The 12,540-nt window shown below is 44.0% G+C and overlaps 1 protein-coding gene across 3 annotated transcripts in view; it reads right to left on the bottom strand.

The window, feature by feature from the left end:
- Positions 1-12,540, bottom strand: part of LOC124137845 (coiled-coil domain-containing protein 74B-like) — a 22,640-nt gene continuing 10,100 nt past the window's right edge. For all 3 annotated transcript variants that reach the window (XM_046504319.2, XM_046504318.2, XM_046504317.2), the window contains exons 3-8: positions 10,740-10,835; positions 9,902-9,958; positions 6,577-6,715; positions 5,705-5,894; positions 4,753-4,931; positions 1-3,403 (exon numbers count right to left, since the gene is read on the bottom strand). In XM_046504319.2, the coding sequence (XP_046360275.2) occupies positions 3,265-3,403; positions 4,753-4,931; positions 5,705-5,894; positions 6,577-6,715; positions 9,902-9,958; positions 10,740-10,835 (800 nt within the window). In that variant the 3' untranslated portion in view covers positions 1-3,264. The remainder of the gene's footprint in view (positions 3,404-4,752; positions 4,932-5,704; positions 5,895-6,576; positions 6,716-9,901; positions 9,959-10,739; positions 10,836-12,540) is intronic.

A 12,540-nucleotide genomic window follows, 5' to 3' on the forward strand; every position in this document is an offset into this window, starting at 1 on the left:
AATCGGAAGGGGTGCTAATTGGGATTGTTCACTAGCCAATATATTAGCAAATATCGCCGTGGGCGCTTATTAGAGCGGGGCGCTTATTATGTCGAATACGGTAATTGTTATCATAAAGTACTAAGAGAATAAGATCAGACAGGTATTCACTGTTTATCTTTAAAGCTAGTGCATCGTGATGTGTGTATCCTGATGTGAGGTATGATGATTTGTTATTGGGCTGAGAAAAGTCCAAATTTACCACCTGGGTACGGAAGTAGGTACAAAATGTCTGATTGGGAATTGTTTTACCGCAGCCCTGGCAAAAACCATTCAGATAAACTTTTCAAACGATTTGATCCTAAATACTGAAGCTTTATCTTTACTCAAACCTAAAAGTCAGAGTGAATGTGTTCAGTCAGAAAGGGATGAGTAAGTGAGTGAGTCTGATTTTACGCCGCTTTTAGCATTATTCCAGCAATATCACGGCAGGGGTCACCAGAAATGGGCTTCACACATTGTACCCATGTCGGGAATCGAACCCGGGTCTTCGGCGTGACAAGCGAATGCTTTAACCACTAGGCTACCCGACCGCCCCCAAAAAGTAATGCGAACATTAGCAGCTTGTGCGACCATGGAGCTTTATTCGTATTGTCCTTAAACAAAATAATTATGCTGTGACTAACCACGGGTCCGGGTAGTATTGTGGGTACCTGGATCCATCTCAGGACCCGTCCAATATGAGTACCAGTAGTATACTGGGTCCAGGGTGATCGCCTCAGCGCGAGGAGACATGAGGTGTGACAATATGCTGCCCTGACTACTAATATCTTAGCAAGGAATATTACTGTACATTGGTCTGCCTTATTAATCCAGTTTCATTCAAAGCACACAGTACCATCAATACTATACAATCAATACTAGATGTACCAAAACACAAATAATAACTCTTGACTAGGTTAATATGCAAAAACAAATATCCGAGGACCCGACCCCTGAGGTGGTCTGACCAGACCGAGGCCGCAGGCAGTGTCCAGTCAGAACACTGAAGGTAGTTGGGTCCGAGGGTCCTAGTTTTCGCATATTGACCTTGTCAAGAGTAATCATTCGTTTTGTTGTACCGAAATTCACTTTCAAGTTTAAACAGTCTTTAAACTGTCCTCTGTTTCATTATAGTTTCGTAGCTGCGAACCGTTAAATGTTTGATCCAGACGCCATCTTGATTCTAGCAGATGGGTCATTATTCATCACTTGACAGGTCAATACTGATCATGTGACGAATCAATATTCGAGGTCAGTGTCAGTCACACGATTTCAGGGTCTACATTGAAATGTATTGTTTTGTCACATGGTACGGATTAACCAATGGAATTGCAAGATTCTTAACAGAGGTATAACAATAAATCTTAACTCACTCACTCACTTCCATGCTAACATCGCCAGTCTTATGGATTTAAGCATAACCTGTGCATGTTGCCAAAACGGCTGCCATTTTCTATAAGTCAAACATCCGTCAGTAGTGGTAATTTTCATTCTACGATATCTCGTAAAAAGACATAAAATTTATATAATTTCATATAATAAGTGATTCTCTCAATAGGAATATGCTGTTTGTTCGGACTAAATTCAATGGTACTTGACATGCCCCTGCCGAAGCAGGGGATGTAATTTTCCTGCATGACAATAGTCGCGACAAACAGGCTAAAGAGGGTTAACAATCATAGGTACAAAGTTATCTCCCTTCAAATGTACATAAACTATTGTGACAATAATCGATGCCCAGACAAACAAGTTTTCACATCACAAGTAGTACATGAGATACGGAATGATGAAATATCATAATTTCATAAGCATAATTAAGAATCCATGTGTCCTCATGAGCAAATTATTACTTTGTTCAAAAGTAAGAGTTATTACATTTTCAGTTTGTGTTTTTAAATCCCACACACATCCAATATCACTGCGGTGAGCCTCTACCGTCAACAAGAGCCAAGGCAGTGTATTCACAAACTGGTAATGGATAATAAAGTATATAAACATGTTTGATGTGACTTTGACTTAATGTAGAAGTGGTATTTGTTACAATGGTCCAACTGGTTGATGTAATCGGAGATACCTCACAGGATATTATACACTGCACACCCATATAACCCTTGAATACATATAGCCACTGTGCAGTGTAGTAGTCATGTGCCAGTGCATCTTCTTGAAGCAAGGGAGTTAACTGACTATAAAAGTCCAGTTTCCAACCTTGCCACCTAGGCTGGAATTCCCGAGTTATATTTTGGCTGGATGAATGAGTGTATGCATTGGCCAATCAAAATCATGTATCGAACTAGACATCCGTTCATAAACAGCTGGATTTGCAAAGCATGTGTATCATCTAAAGATATGTCTTTTCATGTTTTCATCAAGGTGCTCAAGTGATTAAATGTTCTTAATGGGGTAAGACCCGTTTTATTACAAAATAGATCTTGATTATCAATCAGATCATCTTGACGGGGTGCCGCCATTTTGTTTGAAGCAAATGCAAGTGATATGAGAGATGGAATCTGATTGGTCAATTGGAGGTACATAGAAAACACATAACTCGAAATTGCCACTTGTGGCGCTATGATTGCGCCTGGAAATTCCAGCGTAGTTTGGCAAGGGTGGAAACTGGACTTTTTCAGTCAGTTAACGCCCTTGCACAGGGAAGATGGTATCAATATTACTAGTTTTAGTCAGGAAATGAAATGTGACTGTTTAAAACTCATGGAAGTCAAATGAACCCCACTCTGTGCATGACCTTTGTTTGACCTGTGCATGACCTGTGTTTGACCAATGCATGACCTTTGTCTGGCCCATGTTGTACATATTGTCACGAGAGAAACTTTGTCGTTTGTGAGACGAAAGCTGAGCTTCGATCCCACTGGAACCAGGCCGCTTGATTCGCTGGTTTAAAATAGCAACAACACTGCAAAACATTTAATATATTCACGGGTGATTGAGGAACATTGTGTATACAAACCTGTGAAGTATTGCCGATTAGGTTACTTGAGTAGAATAAGAAGCTTGTGAACAGAAAGAAAAAAATATGACCTCACAAACCTCCTGTCTAGTTTAGGATGGCCATCTGTGAGACACCCAACCCATTAAACCTGCCAGTAAGTATCACGTCCATGATAATTCAAGCCTTTGATGTACATATTGTCACAAAACAGAAACGGGAAACAATAACTCGTTACTGACATACTTCAACCTATGTGCCCTGTATATATATGAACTTGGAACTGGCGCCACAGTCTATGGTAAAACTTCATTCCTCATTCTTGCTTTCTGCAGGATCTGGGTGCGTTTCCTCCTCTCCATTGCCCGGTTGCTGACCGTCTGCTTGAGAGCAGGAAGGGTGACATTGTCTCGCTGAATGTATGCTATGTCTGGCCTGGAACATCAAAACATGTAGGATGAAGAGGTACATTTGCTGTTGCTGTTTTTCTACCAATCTCATTAAAATCAGATCTTAGTTCTCGCTACCGCTAAACAAAGATCTGAGGACATCCCATTACGGGTCACGTAAGACCGACCTTGCGCGAACTTTGACCGACCAATGGAATGACCAATCAGAAGGCAGATTTCTTGTCTTTACGGTACCAATTTCAAATTGGGGACTACGCTTCGAAACATATTTTGACAAATTCTCGATTACAAATTTGAAACCTGAACAAAAGAACATTCTGGAATGGTTAATAGATGGTCTAGATTGTATGGATTCAGTCGTTAAACCAATAACTATCGTTCGGGATATCCCGTGTTAATGTTTTCGAGGTTGTATGATTAGAAATCACATTCCGACTGTCACTTACCAGATCATCTGGTAAGTGACGCTCTGATTGGTCGGATGAAAGGTTTTTCTGACGTGACCCCTAATGGGATGTCTTTGTTTAGCGGTAGCGAGAACTAAGGTCTGATTTTAATGAGATTGTTTTTCTACCAAACAAGTCTGGGCATGATATATGTACCTGTACCTCATGATATATGCAAGATCTAAATATGTTTCGCCAGGGCAATGCTGAAAAAGTTCCCAATCGGACATTTTGAGACATCTTCTGAGACCTACTGTGGGTACCCGAGTAGGGTCGGGTAATAGGGGGACGGGTACCCGGTAGTAAATTTGGACCAGCCCTAATTTCCACTATTAAATTCAGTTCTATTTATTACACTTGACATCAATTTTTAACAGTTGCAGAGAATGCATAAGGGATGGACCATTTGATATTCAGGGGTGGGTGGAATTTTGTATTAAGATTACAACATTTTTCCGCTTCAGCTACAAAACTAGATAAAAAAACACCTTGCAAACATATCATTTTTGTGGCAGGTGATTATATTTATCAAAGGTCTGAAGCATAGTTATTTTTTACAAGAATTCCTTTTTTTTCAATAAAATCCTAGCCAGGCCCACTCCCAACGTCCCCCCCCCCCCCCCCCCCCCCCCCGTCCCACCAGAACATCAAATGGTTGGTACACAGCTCCTCAGTAATCTGTCTTACATCCTGAATGATTCCTGGGTCAGCTGGATTTGTGGGATATAAATAAACTTTCTATTTAAAAAAAACCCTCTCATTAAGGTAATGTGTGAGTTAAGTTTAACGCCACTTTTAACAGTATTCCAGTTATATCACAGCATGTCAGCTTAATGTGGGAGGAAAGCCCGAAGTGATGCAGGTCTCAGACATTTACCACCCTGGTGAAACCCACAAGTAACAATGCTAGTGACGATATACAACTTACAGTTTTCTGGTTGGGTGTTTGAGAGGTATCCTGGGTAACGCTGACTTGCTGTGTGAGTCAGGGCCACTCCCGTCTTTCATGTCATCTTCTGCGATGTAGGCTTTGGCGAGAAGGTAGGCATCTGGTGTCCACTTGTGTGAATACAGAACATCACGGAGGTCAGACTTCAAACTCTCCAGCTGTAACAAAACAGACATGCGTATAAAAAATAACAGCAACCTTAGAAATTCATTCTTTTTACAGACTAGCCCAGAGGACTAGCGAAAACCTTATTCCACATGTCCTCAGTGTTTGTAGCTAGTCCTGCAAAATAAAAGTATTGGTTCTCAGGCAATGACTCGTGAAAGTAAAGTACGGGCGGGCAGTGTTTTTTTTTCTGCTTGTTCAAACAAGGTGAGGTGAAATTGGGTTTAACGTCGCGTCCAAGATTATTGCACTTATATAGCGACCTGCATGCATGCATGTGTGTGTGTGGTAGTGTGTGTGTGTGGCTGCTTTTACTAGTCTGGACTGATGCCAATTTATAGTGCTAGCCCACTGAGATACCATGCCGCAGTTTAACATGAATACCCCACTCGGAAACAGTATACAGACTACGAGCCGACCAGTCCTTGTTTTAGCCCCTTAATGCCGAGCGGCAGACAGGGTAACAACAAGTACCATCTTTTAATGTCTTTAGGTATGACGCGGCCGGGGATCGAATCCCAGACCTTCCGCTCTCCAGGCGGACGCTCTACCACTAGACCACGGAGGCGGTCTTCTTCATACTAGTATGTACCCAAATAAACAAGCATACAAACTCCTATTGCCACCATGACCATAACAAGATCCGCAGTAAAGCAGTGCGCATGTAAAGGGAAGTAACTGCATGCTTTATTCAAGGACAACAACTCCAAACACAGGGAAAAGAATCCGGGACAGCGTTTAGGGATAACAATGAAGGTTAACCTGCCTCATGTGCTTGTTGTTCATTCTGCTGCTGTAGGTGACGAATAACACCATGACTCTCAGCCAAGGTCAGAGGTCGTGACCCCTTCTGTAAGAGGTTGATGGAGGGGACAGCGGGTTCCCCCAACTGGGTGCCGGACCCAACCTCCCCACCCTGACTCAGTTGGGCCTTCATGCTCTCCACCGCTGCTTGCCTGAAACAGATTGTTACATTTAGACCTTTAGCAGTATTTTCCTGGCTTTCAGACATGAGTTGGTTCAGGAATTTATCTAGAATTTTGGCAGGCAAATGTTTGGAAAGAAGTTATTTCATTCTAATTTGGGATTTAAAAGTCTTATTTGCAAAGGTGTTTTTACTTCGCGTTTTAACTTTGCATTTACTGAGGTAAAATTAAGCCTCTTCCTTTTTATTGGTTCGGTCATAATTTGAATACAATTCACCTTGACCAAACCATCACATTTTTACTCAAACTTGCTGATGAATCACAGACGTAAATCAGCCTGAGCAGGTCCATTTAAATCCCTGAGGTTGCCAGAATTCCATGCAAGTTACAGGAGATTCACTCTTGACTATCATGGGCTCGATTTAACTCTATGTGTATAAAACATTTACAAGTGTGACCTATTATTGAAAAATGCAAACTAATATTTATGTCTACACGCACCAAGTGCTATCAAACATTTTAAAACTTGTCTTGTCCACACTTGATGTTTTGATAAATTTCCATGATTCAACTAGGCATAAAGCCTGTTTCTATCTGCACATTGACTTAGCACAAAGCCTGTTTCTGCACATCAACTCAGCACAAAGCCTGTTTTTATCAGCACATTTTTTGACTAAGCAAAAAGCCTGTTTCTATCTGCACATCGACTTACTGCCTCTTGCGCTGCTCCTCCGACTGCTCCAGCACCTGGGTGAGATACGTGTTCCGGTTCCTCGTCTCCCGCAGCGCGTGCTTCAGCTCCTTGATTTCCTCCTCCAGGAACACAACCTTGATCTCATCTAGCTTCTCCTCTGTAACACAAGGGTCGGCAGTGTGAGGGTAGTGTGACACAAGGGTCAGCAGTGTGAGGGCATGTAACACAAGGGTCAGCAGTGTGATGGCAGTGTAACACAAGGGTCAGCAGTGTGAGGGCAATGTAACACTAGGGCCGGCAGTGTGAGGGCAGTGTAACACAAGGGTCAGCAGTGTGAGGGCATGTAACACAAGGGTCGGCAGTGGGAGGGCAATGTAACACAAGGGTCAGCAGTGTGAGGGCAGTGTAACACAAGGGTCAGCAGTGTGATGGCAGTGTAACACAAGGGTCAGCAGTGTGAGGGCAATGTAACACAAGGGCCGGCAGTGTGAGGGCAGTGTGACACAAGGGTCAGCAGTGTGATGGCAGTGTAACACAAGGGTCAGCAGTGTGAGGGCAATGTAACACTAGGGCCGGCAGTGTGAGGGCAGTGTAACACAAGGGTCAGCAGTGTGAGGGCATGTAACACAAGGGTCGGCAGTGTGAGGGCAGTGTAACACAAGAGTCAGCAGTGTAAGGGCAATGTAACACAAGGGTCAGCAGTGTGAGGGCAATGTAACACAAGGGAAGGCAGTGTAAGGGCAATGTAACACAAGAGTCAGGAGTGTGAGGGCAGTGTAACACAAGGGCCAGCAGTGTAAGGGCAATGTAACACAAGGGTCAGCAGTGTGATGGCAGTGTAACACAAGGGTCAGCAGTGTGAGGGCATGTAACACAAGGGTCGGCAGTGTGAGGGCAGTGTAACACAAGAGTCAGGAGTGTGAGGGCAGTGTAACACAAGGGTCAGCAGTGTGAGGGCAATGTAACACAAGGGCTGGCAGTGGAAGGGCAGTGTAACACAAGGGCTGGCAGTGGGAGGGCAGTGTAACACAAGAGTCAGGAGTGTGAGGGCAATGTAACACAAGGGCTGGCAGTGGAAGGGCAATGTAACACAAGGGCTGGCAGTGGAAGGGCAGTGTAACACAAGGGCTGGCAGTGGGAGGGCAATGTAACACAAGGGCTGGCAGTGGGAGGGCAATGTAACACAAGGGCTGGCAGTGGGAGGGCAATGTAACACAAGGGCTGGCAGTGGAAGGGCAGTGTAACACAAGGGTCGGCAGTGGGAGGGCAATGTAACACAAGGGTCAGCAGTGTGAGGGCAATGTAACACAAGGGCTGGTAGTGGGAGGGCAGTGTGACACAAGGGTCAGCAGGGTGAGGGCAATGTACCACAAGGGTCAGCAGTGTGAGGGCAATGTAACAGAAGGGTCAGCAGTGTGAGGGCAGTGTAACAGAAGGGTCAGCAGTGTGAGGGCAGTGTAACACAAGGGCTGGTAGTGGGAGGGCAGTGTGACACAAGGGTCGGCAGTGTGAGGGCAATGTAACACAAGAGTCAGCAGTGTGAGGGCAGTGTAACACAAGGGTCGGCAGTGGGAGGGCAGTGTAACACAAGGGTCGGCAGTGGGAGGGCAGTGTGACACAAGGGTCAGGAGTGTGAGGGCAGTGTAACACAAGGGTCGGCAGTGGGAGGGCAGTGTGACACAAGGGTCGGCAGTGTGAGGGCAATGTAACACAAGGGCTGGCAGTGGAAGGGCAGTGTGACACAAGGGCTGGCAGTGGAAGGGCAGTGTGACACAAGGGCTGGCAGTGGAAGGGCAGTGTGACACAAGGGCTGGCAGTGGGAGGGCAGTGTGACACAAGGGCTGGCAGTGGGAGGGCAGTGTAACACAAGAGCCAGCAGTGTGAGGGCAGTGTGACACAAGGGCTGGCAGTGGGAGGGCAGTGTGACACAAGGGCTGGCAGTGGGAGGGCAGTGTGACACAAGGGCCGGCAGTGGAAGGGCAGTGTGACACAAGGGCTGGCAGTGGAAGGGCAGTGTGACACAAGGGCTGGCAGTGGAAGGGCAGTGTGACACAAGGGCTGGCAGTGGGAGGGCAGTGTGACACAAGGGCTGGCAGTGGGAGGGCAGTGTAACACAAGAGCCAGCAGTGTGAGGGCAGTGTGACACAAGGGCTGGCAGTGGGAGGGCAGTGTGACACAAGGGCTGGCAGTGGGAGGGCAGTGTGACACAAGGGCCGGCAGTGGGAGGGCAGTGTAACACAAGGGCTGGCAGTGGGAGGGCAGTGTGACACAAGGGCTGGCAGTGGGAGGGCAATGTAACACAAGGGTCAGCAGTGGAAGGGCAGTGTAACACAAGGGCTGGCAGTGGAAGGGCAGTGTAACACAAGGGCTGGCAGTGGAAGGGCAGTGTAACACAAGGGCTGGCAGTGGAAGGGCAGTGTAACACAAGGGCTGGCAGTGGAAGGGCAGTGTAACACAAGGGCTGGCAGTGGAAGGGCAGTGTAACACAAGGGCTGGCAGTGGAAGGGCAGTGTAACACAAGGGCTGGCAGTGGAAGGGCAGTGTAACACAAGGGCTGGCAGTGGAAGGGCAGTGTGACACAAGGGCTGGCAGTGGAAGGGCAGTGTAACACAAGGGCTGGCAGTGGAAGGGCAGTGTAACACAAGGGCTGGCAGTGGAAGGGCAGTGTGACACAAGGGCTGGCAGTGGAAGGGCAGTGTAACACAAGGGCTGGCAGTGGAAGGGCAGTGTAACACAAGGGCTGGCAGTGGAAGGGCAGTGTGACACAAGGGCTGGCAGTGGGAGGGCAATGTAACACAAGGGCTGGCAGTGGAAGGGCAGTGTAACACAAGGGCTGGCAGTGGAAGGGCAGTGTAACACAAGGGTCAGCAGTGGAAGGGCAGTGTAACACAAGGGCTGGCAGTGGAAGGGCAGTGTGACACAAGGGCTGGCAGTGGGAGGGCAGTGTAACACAAGGGTCAGCAGTGGAAGGGCAGTGTAACACAAGGGTCAGCAGTGGAAGGGCAGTGTAACACAAGGGCTGGCAGTGGAAGGGCAGTGTAACACAAGGGTCAGCAGTGGAAGGGCAATGTAACACAAGGGTCGGCAATGTCAGGGCAATGTAACACAAGGACCATCAATGGTTACCAATTTGAGCAAACACCACTAAATTATATTATGTGTGACAAGGGTGGAAATATTCAGTGCAGGTGACATGTAATATGGCGCGAATAAGCAGAACAGCTTCTGTAGAATACATATACATGAAATGTTTATTAAGAGCTTAGAAATATCATATCTCTAAACAGTGTAATAGCAGCTGCACAATGTAACTGTGAACCCACGGATTGAGACGTGCACCTACCTCTCGATCTGACTGATTCCTCTTCCATCTTCGACTGGAGAGAATCGGAGGAAGAATCTGAGACACAAACGTAGAGTAGTACTAACAGACAGACACAAGCCATGGTGAATACGAACTATCCTCATAAAACATGTGTCTTATTACATGCTCCGCGGGACCCCGACCCCAGATAATATCATGAAGGGTATGTTTTATAGCCGAAAATATGTTTCAATTTGTCATTGTAAAAAACATAAAACATATAGAAAACAGCTGTTCAACTGAGCTTGTGCTGTGTCACATGACTTTTATTGACTCGTAAGCAACATGAAGCATGTTATCTTCAAGACGGGGTATAAGACATTTATTGTCCTGCTCAAAAATGTACCCTCCCAGGCAGAATTCGTAGTATTTTATCAAGATCACATGAACAATCAGATCTCAACATTTTGACATGGTGCTTTTTTTCCTCAGACTTTCTCAAGTTAGGAAGTCAAAAGATTACTCATATTTGTATTTCTCCAAACCGACAAATGTTATTTTTTTTAATTTCTTAAAAAATAAGCTTTAAATTCTATAATTATTTAGGCCACAAATGATTTAAAGTGACCTTATAATTTTGCTGAAATAAATGGTAATGTGATTTTTCTTATTGGTTAAGAAAAAAATCAGTGAGTGGTACCGTCACAAAACACTTTATGGCACAACCAAGAAATTAGAAACAGAAGGCTTAGTAAGTTGATTTCAACATTCCACAAGCCCCTTGAAAGATTTGCTACCAAGTTTCAGTTCAAGTCTTCTTAAGTACTGCTGCAGTGCAAATGTAAGTATAATGTACACACGTCATGGAGAAACGTACCTTTTTCCAGATTATTTCCTTCTTTTACTTCTGTCTTCTTTTCACTTCTAGAGGGCCTGCTCTGCTTCTGGCTCATTATAATACGGAACTGGAGATCTGGAAGTGGAGTTGGATGATCAGTGTGTTGCATGGACAATGTCACTGATTTCATATACCGTATTCGATGGAATAAGCGCTCCGCTCTAATAAGCGCCCGCGGCGATATTTGCTAATATATTGGCTAGTGAACAATCCCAATTAGCACCCCTTCCAATTGATTAATGTACACAAGACCTATTTATTCATGTATAATACGCACTCGTGCATTATATGCACACTTAATTATGGGCAATTAAATTCTGGAAAAATATGTCTGTTGTACATAAACATTTCAGACTGTCAGCATAAACCACAAAATCTATCTTTCAACTTTTTTTTTCACCAAAATAATATTCTAATTTTGAGAGCACCCTGGGCGCTTATTACGTCGAATACGGTTATTGGTTTAAACAGATTTATTTTCACAAAAGTGTGAAAATGGAATGGTAAACAAGCGAAGCGCTTATGTTAATACTGCTCCATTACACATAGGACATATTTCAATAAATACATCAATGAAGGTTAGATGTAACAGATGAATTGTACATGCCAAGCTAGATGTGTATATATAATAAATCTATTTGTTTGTATTAAACAATTGGTTAAACTGAAAATTTGCCAGTTTTTAATATGAAGTTTTGAATAGAATCTAATATTAGGATTTGCTCTTCCTTACTCAATTCGTATTTCGTATTTCATATAATTGTCTACAGCTTTTCGTGTTAGTTACACAGGCAGTTATCATTGTTGACTTATCTATTGATAAGAATTGATTTCCATAATGTTTTGTATTTATGGAGGTATATGGCTACGCTATCATGACGTCATTTCTTGAGATTCGAACATGTGCTCGCAACTTGATGACATCATAAATAGGACAACGTTATAGAGGGAAGTGTCTATTGATTTGTCCCCCATAAATGTGGCTGGACAGCGGAGATGAACGCAATTGTCAAACAATCGCACCCAAAAGTGAGAGATATATGACAATCGCTATTGCATGAAGAGGGGCAGATAATTGTGAAAATTGTGAGAATACCAAACTTTAACCACCTGTACAAAACATGGAGTTGTCTGACATTTCCACGGTTGGATTGTATTCGGGGAGTCATCATTATTTAAATACGGGTAAATGTTTTGAAGCCTTTCAATTTATTGACATCCTTAAAAAGGCTGTACAAAATGTTGATATCTTATATAAGAAATTAACGACGAGTGGGAGTTGTTAATCGTAAAATAAAACACTGCAGGCTGCGCCCCTCATGGTTTATTCTCCCTGCAGTGTTTTATTGTATGATAAACAGCTCCCACTCATCTTTTATTACTTGTATAAACAGAAAACCCTGCATAAATCCACTCTGCAGTGTAACACCCACCATTTACAGATTCCTGAGTGAACATACAGTTTTGCTGACATTTCTCTGTGTAGACATATCCAAAGTTTAGACTGATTTCTTCACTTAATTTAACAGTCAGGGGGACTTCTTGAAAATGGGGATTTTCATTTCCAACCACAAAATCTGATTTTTTTGTGAGACTTGGGCCAAGTTATTTTAAACCCATTAAATCACTTTGCATGGCTGTGCACTGGTGTCAATGATCCATGCATACTTTATTGATTCCAGGCTACTGTTGTGTTCTTTCAAAATGAAATAAATACAATCACCAAGAATATAAATAACTATTTATGTCTTACTAAAAACGAGTGCGTGCTGTGATAGCA

Source organism: Haliotis rufescens, unplaced genomic scaffold, assembly GCF_023055435.1.
Source record: "Haliotis rufescens isolate VD_foot unplaced genomic scaffold, xgHalRufe1.0.p SCAF_138, whole genome shotgun sequence".
Lineage (NCBI taxonomy): Eukaryota > Metazoa > Mollusca > Gastropoda > Lepetellida > Haliotidae > Haliotis > Haliotis rufescens.